Source organism: Canis aureus, chromosome 26 (assembly GCF_053574225.1).
Source record: "Canis aureus isolate CA01 chromosome 26, VMU_Caureus_v.1.0, whole genome shotgun sequence".
In the NCBI taxonomy this organism is placed as follows: domain Eukaryota; kingdom Metazoa; phylum Chordata; class Mammalia; order Carnivora; family Canidae; genus Canis; species Canis aureus.
The window spans coordinates 23,038,837-23,054,134 of record NC_135636.1 but is presented as its reverse complement, the minus strand read 5'-3'; the positions used below and the strand labels follow the sequence as shown (position 1 = coordinate 23,054,134).

The window sequence follows — 15,298 nt, the reverse complement described above, 5'->3', positions numbered from 1 at the left end:
AAAATGATTATAGCCAAAACTGTTCCTTAGCCTGTCTGCAGAGGATTGTGGGTGTTCTGAGAGCATCGAAGAACAAACACTGGCTGGCACCTGGTATCCACTGAAACTTTTATTTCTTTACGGTTTTATCCCAACCAGTCCTTTAAAAACCAAGTAACACAGACCTGGGGGCTAGGGCTTGGGGACTGCGCCTCCCTCCTACTCAGCGCTGACAGCAGTAGGAAAGAGGGAGGGAGCACGGGAGGGCTAAAGCCAGCCAGCAGCAGCAGTAATGGGAGTGACGACGTCACAGAGCCAGCTCCCTCCTCTCCCAAGCCCTGGCTAGATCCCCTATGGCTTGGGGTAGGGGTGGGCAGAACCCACCCCAGGCGCCCCCCTCCCCTCCTCAGATAGCCTCCTTAGGGGCTCAACCCATTTCTTCCGGCAGGAGACTGAGGCACACGGAGAGGAGGAAGTGGGAGAGGAGGACGCAGGAGAGGCAGGGAGGTGGCACAATAAAGGCAGAGGTGAGAGGCCCCTAGACACCCCACCCCCGCCCCCACCCCGGGGAGGGGCGAGGAAGCCACACCATCACACAGCATTCGGGGAGATGAGGTGGGGTTTAAGGCTGTGGGGCCCCGAGGCGTGCAGGGCCTCAGGCCTCAGTCGAAGCCGTGCCAGTCGCTGTGCTCTGAGTCGTATTCTAGCTCAGCACCCACGCACTTGACCCCATCAAGCAGCATGGGTGTGCCGTGGTGTCGGTCTGCAAGGCAGATGACAAATCAGGAAGCCAGGCTGGCCCCTTGGCCCCACCCACTCTTTGGAGGCCCCTCCCCCACCTTCCCTCTGGGCTCCGCTAGGAGGGTGGGGAGAAAGGCAGCCGGGTATCCAGGGGGCCAGGGTAAGAATCCCTTTTTCAGACATGGAAGATAGAAACCCCTTGCAGCCAAGCTGGCACCTCCCTCCTCTATCCAGACACAAGGCTCACACACTCACCCATGACGCGGGCCTGCACTGTCACTCGCACACAGGTGCCAGCGCCACCTTCACAGGCTAGCAGCATCTCCTCCTTCAGGACGCCCTCCTTGTGAGCTGAGTACTCACACTTGACACTGTAACCTGCACAGGTGATCAGCATTTCCATGGTCTCCACCCCTGCCCCTCCCAGCACTCACTGGCCTCAGCATGCCACCAAGACTGGCCACCTCCTCCAAAGGAGTAAGGATGGCCTAGGACCTATCCGCCCAGGGCTGGGCAAATAGGCCTTGGAAACTTCCCACTCTTCACTGAGCTCTACGTGACTCCAGACTGTGGACAACCCCATTAGGGCTCCAAGGGTCAAACTCAAGTTTCCAGGAGGAAGACCCACTGACTCCCCAAAAAGGAAAGCAAGGAGAGGGGGTGGTGGGGAAAGAGGGGCAGGGCAAGCCCTGAGCATATCTGGTGGCAAGAGGTAAAGGCCAGAGGGAGGGAGCTCAATGCACTTAAGGGAAAGATCATGAAGAGGAAGTAGGGGGGACATGAAACTGAAGCTGGGGTGTCAGCGTACTGTGAAACTGATACCCTAACCTCTGCAGGGGCAGGAGAGGACTTGAAGAGTTGGCAGGGTAGGGAGTAGCAGCCCCAAGTCTGAAGCCTGTGCCTGGCGGGTGCTAGGAGGTAGCTGCCCAGGATTCCTGGGGCTCTGGCAGATTTTTCTTAAGGGGCAGGCAGGAGGGAGAGCTGGAAGCCCAGAGCCAATTCACTGGCTCCATGACCCCACTGAGGGAACTATAAGGTGACACACAGGCATGGGCCAATAGTATAACCCCAAGGCCTGAGGTATGGGACCTCCCGAAATGCCACACTGCAAGCCCATAAGGAGGCCTCATGTTCCCCAGTTGCTGAACTGCCCATCCACCCTAGAAGGGGGGATAGCACCCATGCTCTCACTCCCGCTTACTTCCTGCTGGAAGAGAACAGGCCTCCAGCACCTGAGCAAGGGACACACCTTCTGGGACAGGCATGATGCTGAGGAGCTTGAGGTGTAGGCTGGGGACTGGTGCTTCTCGGATGTCCTTGCTCAGCCTGTGCACTGGGGGCAGAGTGAAGGTAATCTCATACCTGTGCAGGATCTTCAGGAAGCCAACCTATAGCAGAAAGGTAGGGGGAAAGGAGGAGCACCTTCATTCTCAGCCTCCCCAGGGCCCACCCAGGTCCTGCCTCTTAGGATCCTGTGGGCCCCTGCACCCATTGCTTTAGGGATCCCAGAGGGGGCCTAACTCCCTCCAGCACTCTAGCCTGTACACGCCCCAAGCCCAATGGCTCCAGGCCCTTTGCCTGAGGACCTCATTCCCTCAGCTTGCTGCTCAGCATGTTTCACAGGCCCCAGAGCAAATGGTGGCCCATTTTATAGATGGAAGCCAGTGAGTGGCTGAAATCCGCACGGTGTGGCCAGGGTAAAGCTCTCCCTAGACGTCTGGGCCACTCCTGCCACATGTGGCACATAGCAAGGCACCTGCCATTGCCCACAAGGGGAAGCTCAAAGTCCCACAATACAGATCATTCACCTCCCTCCACCACTGCCAACACCTGCCCAGAGCCATTAGCCTGGGGTCAGGGACACTGGTCCTCTAGTCACTCATGTGGAGACAGGGGCAACACAGATTACACGGGATGGCAGAGGAGACAGAAGACACTAGATCAGCTTGTCAGTCTAGAGCTGGCCCCTGGGCACCAGCTACTGAACCCTGCTGGCACCTGAATGTGGATGCCTGCCTGCCCACTCAAAGGCTCAGTGTGCCCAAAGCCCCAGCTCATGGCCCAAGCCCTTTCTATTGTTCATACACAGTGACTGGCAACCAATGCCCCCTGGGAGAGATGCCAACCTGGGTAAGTCCAGCCATGTGAAGGGACACAAGCTGAGGTGGCTGCTGAGCGGGCAGGCTAACCAGAGTGCAGTCCAGGAGGCACAGAGGTGCACACTGTACCTACAACTCATGTACACACACACTGGCTTGCTCACAGTTGCAAGGGGCTTGTTAGGACTGGCTGCATAAAGCGTTTAGCTTTTCAATGGGACAGGCAGACATCAGTGTATGCTAAAGGTCAGTCCATGTGGCTCTCTCATGCTGCAGGTGGAGGACCCACCTCTCAAGAGGGCTTTCTGGCTATCTCACCAATGGTGACCCTGTGGTCCAGCTGCACCAGTTGCAGAATCCTAAGAGATGTGCAAAAAACACTCACCACTGCGCCATTTGTAACAGTAAAAAATAGAAACAGTCGTTAGTACCAGGAATAGGCAACCGGCTAAATCAATGATGATACATTTAATGGAATACCAGGCAACTGGAAAATCTCATGGAAAATTATTTACTGACATAGACAGGAGATGGTTCACAACATAAGGAAACAAAAAATAGTGTGTCTGCTGTGATACCAGCTGTTTTTGGAAATGAAGCAAAAAAAAAAAAAAGAAAAAAGCTGAAATGACACAAACCAAAATATTAACTATGGTTGTGTCTGGATAGTATGATGGTGTGTGCTTTTAAATTTCTTTATAGTTTTCTCCAGCTTCCAAGTTTTCCCCAATAGATGTCAATGGGTTTTGCAATGGGGAAAGAAGGGGAGAGGGAGCTATTCTTTAAAGTTTTGATTCATTCTGTTAATTCCCTTGAGGAAGCTGTCAGCTGTAGGAAAAGAGCAAGGATTTTACAGTTGGGCAGAAATGATGAATCTGGACCCCGTCTCAGGGAGGTCTCCATGGACCAGATGCCTTCTCCTTGCTAGGGCATTCCTGTTCAACTCCAGAGCCCTGGCTTATTGTTCAACCTCATGAGGGGCTCATTCCCTGTTTCTCCACCAATCTGTCCCCTCCAGACACTTCCTCCTGCCCCTCCCAAGTGGATGTGGGATGTGACAGTGCCCCAGAAGTTGGAGAAGCCATGCTGGGGTGTGCGTGAGGTGTGACCACTGGGAGAAGTGGGTCCTCCACCCAGGAGAAAACATAGGGGTGATCAGTAAGCATTAATACCACAGAAACCCTTAAGCAGCCAGAGGTTTGGCAAAGAAGAGTAAGTAAAGTCACGCCTTGTTATCACCAGAATTGGCCTCACACCTGTGTGACACACATACATTCTTTCATCTCATTCTCACACCAACTCTCTGGGATGGAAACGGTCTTCATTTCAGAGAAGAGGAAACTGAGGTGACCTGTCCAAATTCACAGCTCCAGAATAGCAGGCCTGGACCTGATGTGCGGTATCCCAAGCCTTGACACCACTTTCCATTGCCTTGACACCACCATCTACAGGGTGGGGAGTGGATGTCATTGTTGGGATGACAATGATAACAACAGCTCCGTACCACTTGTTTGAGTAACATTCTAAAGGTACTCATTTCATTGTAATCTCACCACCTCCCATTTACAAACAGTGAAACCAAGGCCGAGGTAGGGACACAGATGTGCCTATGTAGCCAGCTTAGAAGAAATGGAACAGACAGGCCCAGGAAGCCAGGCAGGGCCAGGCAGGGGGCAGAGGGAGTCAGGCAGATGGTAGGGGGAGGTGTGCACGTACCTTGACCAGAAAGCTGCTGTCACTCTCCTGGGTGACCATGACCACAGAGTCATGCAGCTTCTCATCAAAGTGGACATGGCTCTGGGAGCCTTCTGCATCATGGCCTGCTGCAAAGCGGATACTCCGGACTCTGGGCTTATTGCCTAAGAAGAGAATGAGAAAGGGCTCCAGGGGCTGCGGGCTTCCTCTACTCCCCCTTGCCCTTGTCACACACACCCCCACACACACCCCTAGCAATTGCCCTTGACATCACTTAGCACCCACTAGCTGGGCTCCTTTCAGGGCTAGGCCATATCCTACTGGATACTAGGGGTCATGAGGCTTAAGGCCCCTTACCTGCCCAGTCCTCCCACAAAATATAAGCACCTTGGGAATGGGCGTGTCAGGGATTGGCTAGTATGACCCCTTACTTAGAGATGAGGCAGATGACAGAGATAATAAGAGGAGATAATCCTCCAGACTCTCAGCAAGCCCCAAGTTGTGCAGACTCAGCCCTGGGCCTTGGGTACCCTGCCCAGTGCTCTCCTTCACAGTGGCGAGCTCCCCATTGCTGAGATCTTTTACAGGTCTATGAGTGCCAAGGCCCCTGCCTGCCCCTCCTGACGACTGCAAACTGAGAGAGGAAGGGAGTGGGGACTGGAATAGGCTCTGTGGGACCCTTCTGAGGGTGAGAGAAACAAAGGGAGGCCAGAAACCACACCGAGCCCACCCAGAAGAGGCTGCAACTGTCGCTAAACTTCATCACTGATCATCAGCAAGAAAGATGGAAGTACCAGGGCAGCCTCTCAGACTCCTCCCAAAGACACCCTTCCCTTCTCTATTTAACACACACACAAGGCCATCAGCTGTCCCTACCTGGGTCCAGTTCTCCAAAGCCAGGAGGCAGGGAGTTGAGATAGGCAGAACAGTTAGAACTGGGCTGAGGGCCTGGGCTGGGGGAGGTGCATCTTGCCATGAACAGGACCCCAATACTCTGGCCCACAGCCACGGCCCTTAGGCCTCCCAAGAGCTTTGCCCAGAGTCCTTGTGGTGGGAGGGGCTGGGCCAGGCTTGGCCTGAATTCTCAGATACTTGGTGGAAGCCTAGGGATGAAGGCTAGGTGCCCTGCTGAGCCCCCGGGAACTGACCCTCAAATTTTACCTAGCCTCCCTCGCCCAAAACCCTCTCTGAGCCTTTTTGGATGCTAAATGAAGCCCAAATTCCCTTCTGTAGCTTCCTGTGGCCCTACCTACCTCGTCACCCCAAGACTATTGCCCCCTAGCCACTGCAATGGAATAGGAAAGCTGGAACTTGGGGACATAGGGGCACATACCTCCACAAACCAGCACACCAAGGAGCCAGCATGAGTCTTCAGGTTCCCTGCTAGGGCTTGGGTCAGTGCCGGGATCCAGCACAAACAGTGGTATAATTACACTGATGTAATGTATATCACACACACACAGCCAATGCAGGCCCCGCATGCAACAATACCCCTCCCGCCAGAGCCCACTGGAAGACTCATGCACACCCTGCCAAGCCAGGAAGGCACTTACCCTTGTTGGCTGCAGCCATGGATGCCTTCCCTGCCACAGGGTAAGACACGCAGCTCCTGCCAGACTCAGCCACTCAAGCGCAGCAGCCTCCCATGCTCCAGGGACACCAGTGGGAGCCTACAGGGTGGGGAGTGGAGAGGGCAGGGGTCAGAGCCACCCACGGGGCCCATGGCTGGGGGAAAGCAGAGATCTCCCTTTAGGGAAGACACTAAAACTCAACCCCCTGCTATTCTCACCAGCCAAAGGGTGCTTGTACCTTCTAGCCTGGGGGCGCTTCTGCTCCCCACTCTGCATGTTCCCCAAGAGCCCTCACTCCTGCCTGATGTCCTGTTGCCCCAGAGCCTTGCCAACATGTGCTGAGCTGCTGCTTCTGGGTGCCAGAGTTGGTACAGGACTCTTGTACCCAACCCACCTGAGGCTGGCAGGAAAGGCTGCCTGGAAAGGAAGGGGACCTCACTGGCACTTTTCAGAGGCTACTTCTCATGCCAGTGACCCCAAGGGCTCCACCCTCCTACAGCCAGATGCCCCGTTATTCAGGTGAAACACCCAGTGCAGCTGGTCCAGGTTGGAGTCAACAATATGCATGAAAGAAAGCAAGAAACAGGGCCCACAGAAGATGGGCCCTTGGAGCTTCCCTCCTGATAGCAGGTCAGAGCCATAAACAGAACAGAGCTGGGTGAAGGGGCTGCCCGATGGCAACCCACCATTCAGCCTCTGGCCTGAGTCTCTGAACTAGTCTCCTGGCTCAATGCCCCAAGGGCAGCCTCAGGGCAGGGGCAGCAGGAGGCACCCCCAGGAAGCCTGTGTGAGCAGCCTGGCCATTAATGGGCCAAGCTGGGACCATCTAAGCTTCAAGAAGAATAATGAGCGCAAATGCTGAAAACAGATGGAATACATAAAACTGCAGCATTCACAGAGATAACAAAAAAAGAGACAAAGCTAAATAAACTCCATCCCTCATTTGTCACCACGACAGCAGCAATGCCCTAACTCTTTACTCTGAGGATTGGCAATAAAGATGCGTGCCTCGGTGGCGCAGCTGGTTAAGCATCCAACTTTTGATTATGGCTCCGGCTCCAGTCATGACCTCAGGGTCATGGGATTGAGCCTTGTGTTGAGCTCCAGACTCCGCAGAGTCTGCTTGTCTCTCTCTCTGCCCCTCTGCCCTCCTCCCCACCAAGCAGGAGTTCTCTCTCTCTCTCTCAAATAAATAGTCTTTTTTTTTTTTTTAAAGAAAATTGGCAATAAAGATAAATAATTTGGCCTGCCCCTTAGCCTTTCATGTAACCAAATCATCCAGGTGGCTAAAGGAAACCTCTTCTTTTCAGGAGAATTCTTGCTATTAAATAACAAAGGAATGACCAAACGCTAAATGCTGTAGCCACCGAAGAAACAAATGCTGGAGGTGGGGGGCAGTCCGGGGATCCTCAACCAGGAGAACAAAGGCTGACAAAAGTAGGTGCTCACAGATACCCAAGTACCACTGACACATGGTCTGAGCTTCTTCAGGGCACTGACCCAGGTTTGCAGTGGAGGGATGTGGTGTCAGCCACACACACCCGTCAGTCTCCTGTCACTCACATTGAGACAGCCTGACCATAGAGGCTGAGGTGAGGCAGCATGAAGTCACAGTATCACTGACAAGGAGGTCCTGCCTGAAATGTCTAATCTGGATCTAAGGAAGCCCCTAGTTCCAACTTCCTGCTGACTCAAAAGGCTGAGGTGAGTAGAATACATGAGATGACTCCCTGGGGAAGAAAAGAAACAAATCCAGAAGGCAGAATGTTCTATGGGACAACTGACCCATCATTTGGGTTTTTTCCCCCCAAACTACAAGAAAATTAAGGGAGTGGTAGTTGTTCTAGATAGGGGATGGGCCAGCCAGAGCCTGAGACGGACGCCTGTTTTCTACAGTGGTATTGGACAAGGGGATCCCTGGGTGGCTCAGCAGTTTGATTCCTGCCTCCAGCCCAGGGCAAGGTCCTGGGGTCCCAGGATCAGGTCCCGTGATCAGGTCCCAGGATCGAGTCCATCGAGTCCTGCATCGGGCCTACTTCTCCTCTGTGTCTCTGCCTGTGTGTGTGTGTGTGTGTCTCATGAATAAAGAAATAAAATCTTAAAAAAAAAAAGGGACAAAACTTCACTCCTTTGTTTAAATGGTGTCTAAAACTGCTTTTGCACTAAAGCAGAGCTCCTTTGAGTAGTTGCAACAGAGACCACATGGCCTGCCTGCAAAATCTAAAATATTTACCGTCTGGCCCTTGACAGAAAAAGTTTGCCAACCACTGCTCTAAATTAACACACAAAGAGACCAAGAAGGCAGGGTGCTCAATGGGACAACTGACCTGGTTTTTTCCACTACATCAGCTACAAGGAGAAAAATAAATGGGGTAAGGGGTTTGTAACTACCTATTTAAAAAGGACATTTTGGAGATAATTGGAAAACATGAATAGGACTGGATCTTGCATGGTGACATTAAGAAATAAAAGCTAATTTTGTTAGGTAAGATAATGGAATTGTATCGTATAGAGACATATGTCCTTATTTTTCAGAGAAATGGGCTGAAGTATTTAGAGATGAGTAAACCATGAAAGACCTTGGCTAATCCAAGGAGCAAAGAGAAACCACAGGGTGCCCTCCTAGTTGGGGGCTGGGCTGTAGAGGACACAACCTCAAGGTCCCTTAGGTACCAAGCTGCCCTGGGAGCAGGCCTCAACTCCCCTTTCACTTTCCAGTGCAAGAGAAGCCCACCCAGCCCCAAGCACCTCATGGGCAGGGTGGACAGGAACAGACAGGAACCAAGAACCCTCAGGCAGAAGGCCTAAGGAGCTACAGGGAAAGGCAAGACTTTGGTCTCAGGTCTCAGGCCAGTACCGCACCACCGCCACCACTGGAAGTTAGCTCCCAGGCCCAGGGTATAGAGAACGGAACTATGCCCCCACTTATCTCTGGCCAGGGCCACTCTGGGGTCAGTCCCAGAAGGGCAGCCCCTTAGCCCTGGAATGCTCAGCTTGTCCCCAGACAGACTGGCCCTTAAAGTGAAGCCTCCCCAATCCCACCCACTCTAGCCATCCCTTGAAGCTGTGGATTCAAAACATGGGAAAAATGGCCAAAAGCATACCAGGCCCTCTTCCTACCTTGCGCAGAGGCTGCTCTTGCCACACAGGAATGACAGCTCCATGTCTACAAGGTCCCTCCATCTCCCAAGACACTTCCCAGAGACCCAGATGAAACTCTTAACCAGTGGCTGGTAAGCAAAGGCTCCTGGAGACTCCTTCCACAAATATTCTGACCCACTACATGCAGAGCCCCCTCCCTGTCTTCCCTATTAACTCACTGCCTACTGCCTGCCTGTCTTCATCCAGGCTCTCCCTCTGGCCTGGAACAACCCTTGTCCCCAACCAATACCTAAGCTCATTCTCAGCCCAAGGGCTTTTTTAGGGTAGCAAAACTCTACCTCACCGCCTCCCATCCCAAGATAGGCCTAAAAATCTTTAAAAGGACCCCCTTTAAAAAATAAATTAAATAAATTAATTAATTAAATAGGTTTAGCACTGCCTGCAGCCCAGGGTGTGATCCTGGAGACCTGGGATCGAGTCCCACATCAGGCTTCCTGCATGGAGCCTGCTTCTCCCTCTGCCTGTGTCTCTGCCTCTCTCTCTCTCTCTCTCTGAATAAGTAAATAAATAAATAAATCTTTTTTTTTTTAAATAATTAAATAAATAAAAGGACCCCCTTTCCCAGCTTCTGGGATCATTTTATGTTCCCCACATTGCCAGAGCAATGACTATGTTTGTGCCAAACCCTGTGTACACACTACCCAGCCTAGCATGGGGCAGGGAGCAGCTGGGTCCAGTTATATTTGTTAAATGAATGAATAACCAAACTAAGGGGAACCCAAGCATGGGCCTTGGTTGGGCCCTCTAGGTAGATGTGACATGTCAAGGCCAGTATCTCTATACCGGAAGCTCTCAGAAAGAGGAACACCCCACCCCACTCTCTTAGCCAACTCTTACTCCAGAGGGTCCTCCCCTCCCCCCATCTCACAGAACATGGCTTCCCACTGGGCATTATTCTGGCCTTGCCACAATCAGTTACTTCCCTTGAAATGGAATGCCCCCTGAGGGCAAGACCAGCATCTCCTGCACTGCCCAGAGCTCAATCAGGCCTGCCTGTAACCCTTGGGCAGTGAGAACAGAGATGGAAGGCAAGTGACTTAAAGGGCCCAGAGGAGGCTGAAAGAAGCAAGCCTCCTTTCTCAGCAGAAAGCCCTGTCAGTCGAGGTCCCCTGGGAGCCAGATTCTCATTCAAACACAATTCCTCCTCAGAAGTGGGAGGAGAGGGGATCCATCTCCCTTTGCTGCAGCTGTATCCATAGGAACTGCTGGGTCCCCTCACAACCCCAGGCCTCCTCCTGTGCCAGCCACGTCCTGAATGTGGCCCAAGCTGCAGTCACAGAGACAGGAGGGACATGGTCACAAGCGTGGGCTCCAGAGCCCAGCAGTCCTGGTTCACATTTAGGCAGCTTGGAAAGTTAACTCGGAGTCTCTGTGCCTCAGTTTCCTCGTCTATAACACAGGAATAAGCAGTGACCTCTTCCTCTGAGGGTTTGGTGCAGGCGATACCTGAAGCTCTGCTGGCACTCCCCGCTCTGCCCTCATCTTTGCAAAAGCAAATCCCAAAGGCCTGGTTTCTGAAGCAACAGCAATTTCAGGGCAGCACCAGTGGAGAGGCTCTTCAGTCTAATCCTGGAACAGTCAGGAATGGCCCTCAGGGGGGGCCCCAGGGACTTCAGCCTTCTCAGAAAACAGCTCAAGGGTTGAGAGGCCCCCTCCCCCTTCCCTTCTCCCACTTCCCTCCTCCCCCACTCCCAGGCTAGCCAGGTCCCCCAGGGATAACCAGAGAGCAGACTGCTGAGAGTCCGCTGTCCACTTCAACCAGAGGAAGATGTGAGGAGTGTATATCCTGAGAAATGCCCCCTCCTCAACAACAAAAACAAAAGGACACCAAGGACAGCCCCCACCCCAGCTTAGCTGGGCTGTGAACAGGTCATCAGTGATACCACGGACAGTCACAGGATGGGGAGGGCTGGCCCATTCGGAAGCTGGAACAAGAAAGGGCCTTGGGGGGTTTCTCTGGCTCTGTTATTCTCAGGGAAATTGAAGGAAGCTTCTCTCTGGGAGACAGAGCTGAATTCCCTCTCAGCTTTAGAGAGAAAGTCTGCTTCAAGGTTACCCTACCCAGGTCAGGGCTCAGCCAGGCCTGGTGGAACTTCTGGCAGGAGAAGACCCAGGAACATGGCAAGTGAGCAAACAAATGGACAAAGAGACAGTTACACAGATATCCAGAGTTCTCAGCCCCCTAGACTCCAGCCCCACAGGGTGCTAGCTGCTACTCCAGGCTGCTCCACACTGGGACCCAAGGTTCCAGACAGGAGGGAGGACCAGGACAGTCTGTCCTCAGCAAAGTGGAGCTCCAAAACATACCCTCCATTCCACAGCTGCACATCTATACCACACCTCCCTGCCCTGGAAGCAGCTCCTAGATCCCAGGCACCACAGGGCGAGCCCCAGCTTGTCCTCTGGTTTATGGCTGGGAGCATGGCCCCAAACTCCTGAGGTCTCATTTTTCATTTGTTCCTGCATCTCCATTCTCAACCTGTTCAAGGACTTTGAGCCAGGATACTCCACAACCTTCCACCCTACCCCTCACCCCCTCCCTGGCCCCACTCTGCCCCACCCTAACCCTCGGCTAAATCCTGGTCCAGCCTCTCATTAAAGCTCAAGCTTGTGGGATCCCTGGGTGGCAAAGCGGTTTGGCACCTGCTTTTGGCCCAGGGTGCGATCATGGAGACCCGGGATCGAATCCCACGTCGGGCTCCCAGTGCATGGAGCCTGCTTCTCCCTCTGCCTGTGTCTGTGTCTCTGCCTCTCTCTCTCTCTCTCTCTGTGTGACTATTATAAATAAATTTTTAAAAAAACTCAAGCTTGTAAACAGAGCTCCCATTGAGACCACACTGACCTGCTGACTCCAGAACCTGATATAGAACTGGGTACATAGTAAGGGGACCACATACCTAGGACAAGGCCTGAAAAGGCAAAACTGGATGTCAGGTTTGGTTGTGGCAATTATACATCAACTCAGTCTGGATGGGACTCCATTTCCTCCTCCCTCCACCAGGCCAAAAGTGCAAGGATAAGTATGGTGTTCTCTTTCTCACAAGCAGGGGTGAATTAGGGAAGAGACTCCCACCATCCCATCCCCTTGTGTATCCACAAAATGTGCAATCCTCCTCTGCCCAGCATTCCCTTCTCAAAACCCCCCATCCCCCAGCTAGAGGGTCCTTAGACCTTCTCGAACTCCAGATTGTATGCCCCACCCGGTGCTTGCCCTGAGCCTGTCACCTGAAGGCCCCAAGAAGTAGAGGCCAGGCCTGGTGGGGGGGGGGGGGAGGGTGGTGGCACTTGCCCCTGACCTTCTTCAGCTCCCTGGGAGAGAAATGCCCTACCCCCACTTCCCAATGCCAAGATTTAAGAGAAAAGGCAACCCAAAGATTCTCTTCTCAGTCCAGCAGGGCTTCAGGTCCAGAACCTAAATAAAACTCCTCCAGCTGAGATGACAGGAAGGTGCTGGCCAAGCCCCCAAAGGCATCAGGAGCCCAGGTCTAGGACCCTGTCCTCTGCTGCCTCTGTCCCCGTGGGTGTGGTGGCCCATCACCGCCCCCTTCTCATTTTCTAGGGGGACAGATGCAGCTAGACGTTCCCCCTCCACCACACCCCTCCAGGGCTTCTAGGCGGCAGCTTTGTCCCTTAGAGATAATCCTGTGCCCTTCCCACCCTCACCTCTGCTGACGCAGGAGTCTCAGGAGCCTGCACTCCCCGATATCACCGCCCTCCTCCCCGTAGGTGCCCAGGCAAGAGAGGCTCAGAGGCTACTTGTCCAAGGTCACACTGCGAGGCGTGACAATAGCGGGGGAGGGGGAATGCTGACGGTGCTGACCCCATTACGCCCCCGCCCTCACTGTCACACGTGCCCCCGACGGCGCGCCGCGGAAAACATCCCCGCTCCACCACCTAACGGTCACCCGCGGCTTCAGGCCTGACATTTCCCCAGCTCAGTTGCCAGGGAGCACTCCCGTGTGCGGCCCCACGCCGGAGCCGCCGCCCCAGCCCCGCAGGGTCCCAGTCACCGACTGCCCGGCACGGGAGTGCATCTCGGCGAGCAGAGCGGAACTGGGAGGTGGCGGGAGAAGGAGCAGTCTCACCGTGCAGGGCGCACCCTAGGGCCGGGCGGGAAGGGTCCACCACAGCGGCGGCCGTGGCGGTCGCGGCGGCAGCGGGGGCTCAACGCCGAGCACGAGGAGCGAGCCCCGCGCCCGCGCCGCCGCCGCCGCCGCCCGCCTCATGGGTACGCCCCCTGCCTCCGCCCATTGGCCGGGCGAGGGGGTGGGGCGAGAGCGCTTCCGACCAATGAGCGGGCGCCAGAGAACCGCCAACAGGCGTTGCGCCACCGTGTCACGTGCAAGGGGCCCGCGGCTGCGCGGGGCTAGCCCACGCCTACCCACGACCCGGCGAGTTCTCGCGATGAAGGCAGCGAGGCCGCGCGACGCAGCCTGGGGCTGGCGTGGGCCAGAAGCGGCGAAGGGAAGGGGGCGCGTCTCCAAGAGTCCCCGCCTGCGTCCCAACTTCGACTGCGGAGCTTGCACCTCCTGCCCGGGCCCTAACTCGGAATGGGATTCCCCTGGCCTCGGTGTCCTCGAGCGGCCGTGAGGCGGGACTCGCCTTTCTCACTAGGCTTCCGAGCCCGCCTCGGCAGTCGATATGGGAATCTCTGGGTCCTGTTCCGGAGCTGAGGAACCCGCCATCCTTCCCACTCTGCGACCCTCCTCCCCATCTACCCACCAGCCCCCTTCTCGGAGGAGGAGGAAGCGCTCTCGCACGGACTCGCCCGGCCGGCCCGAATAAGCATCAGAACAAAGAAAGCACGCGGGATGAGCCTCCGGGGACCGCAGCCTCTGCTCCTGGTCTCCATGGAGGCGGTCGCCATGGCAGCGGGAGGCGCCTAGTTTCGCGCGGGTGGGGTGGGGTGTGGGCAACTGCACGGAGCCCCAGGGCGAGAGGCGTGGCCCTAGGCTCTTTAGGTGTTCCAGCCGCCGCCCCTCTGGCGCGCCTGGAGCGACTGTCCTCCCCCAATTTCGCTGGCCGTGAGAGGGTCCCTAAACTTCCTGCGGGGAGCCGTCCGGAGCACTAGGTTCCCTCCTTACGAACAGTGGAACTAGGAGAGCGACGGTAATGGCTCCGAGGGTCGGCTTCCTTTCAGAAGGACCTCGGCCGCTGCCTTTGAGGAACGGCCAAGGCTCCTATCTTCCGCTGTATCCCTGTGGTCCCTCCCCTGTCTCACGGTCTCTGGTCTCCGCACGGTGGGCGAATTAATTTTCCTGAGCTATTGTTTCCATCGCATCTTCCCCTGCTCCATAACCTCCGTGCTCTGGAATTGTCTCCAGCAGAGCTTCACAAACTTTTTGGAAGCATTTTGGGTGATTCGTGCGCACTCTGGCGTTTGAGATACTGCCCTCCAGCGTGGGCATTAGGAGATTTCACATTCTGACTCCTGCCACATACTTTCTAACTTGCCAACCCCATCGTTCTATGTGCCCCACTATGCTCCCCCTCAAAAGAAAAATTGCATTCCCATGTCTATACTATTCTTCAACGTCTAAAGTTGGCAGACAGTGGGCTCGAAGTGGGCTACAGACATATTTTGTTTTTTATACGGGACTTTTTAAAATTCTAATTCTTCCTCTTCTTTTTTTCTTTCTCCTTTCCCTCTTTCTCTTTTTCCTCTTCATCCTCTTTGTCTTCTTATTCACCTTTTGAAATATCAGAAGATCTAACAACATGGACTCACATTCTAGCCTGGCACCAGAGTCTGGCACATCAACTTGCTGTTGCCCCACTAATCCCTGTTTTCTCACATTGATTTTACCTTCTGGGTCTGTGCAGACATTTGATTTCCTGATACCCTCCTGATGCTACCTTTCTACATAGAATGCCCTCCCCACTCACCTCTCATAGCCAAACTCACCCTCCCTTCAAGACCAAGTTAAGGCCTGCCTTTTTAATGTCTACAGCCCTCCTCAAAATACAGAGACTAGCTGCTTACTGGGCACTGCCTGGGGCCATTTCCTACTGTCAACTCCTTTATTATTTTTTTTCTGTCAACTCCTTTAA

General features: G+C 54.3%; 1 protein-coding gene across 4 annotated transcripts; it reads right to left on the bottom strand.

The window, feature by feature from the left end:
* Window positions 1–91: 91 nt before the first annotated feature.
* On the bottom strand, window positions 92–13,992 carry ADISSP (adipose secreted signaling protein). 4 transcript variants are annotated; one of them, XM_077872371.1, is made up of 6 exons: window positions 13,970–13,992; window positions 6,068–6,184; window positions 4,536–4,678; window positions 1,922–2,108; window positions 976–1,098; window positions 92–742 (listed from the first exon to the last, which is right to left on the bottom strand). In XM_077872371.1, exons 2-6 carry the CDS (start codon window positions 6,084–6,086, stop codon window positions 642–644), a joined length of 573 nt encoding a protein of 190 aa, XP_077728497.1. In that variant the 5' UTR covers window positions 6,087–6,184; window positions 13,970–13,992; the 3' UTR covers window positions 92–641. The 4 variants fall into 4 exon arrangements, with proteins under 4 accessions (XP_077728497.1, XP_077728495.1, XP_077728498.1 ...); XM_077872369.1 differs by lacking the exon at window positions 13,970–13,992 and adding an exon at window positions 13,333–13,488; XM_077872372.1 differs by lacking the exon at window positions 13,970–13,992 and adding an exon at window positions 13,333–13,487 and having other exon boundaries at window positions 1,970–2,108.
* Window positions 13,993–15,298: the final 1,306 nt, after the last annotated feature.

Coding starts and splice junctions, on each gene's coding strand:
- ADISSP (XM_077872371.1), bottom strand. Junction 2,109..4,535: donor ACAGCAGCTTTCTGGTCAAG/GTACGTGCACAC, acceptor TTTCTGCTATAG/GTTGGCTTCCTGAAGATCCT. Junction 1,099..1,921: donor CTGTTCTCTTCCAGCAGGAA/GTAAGCGGGAGT, acceptor TCACCTGTGCAG/GTTACAGTGTCAAGTGTGAG.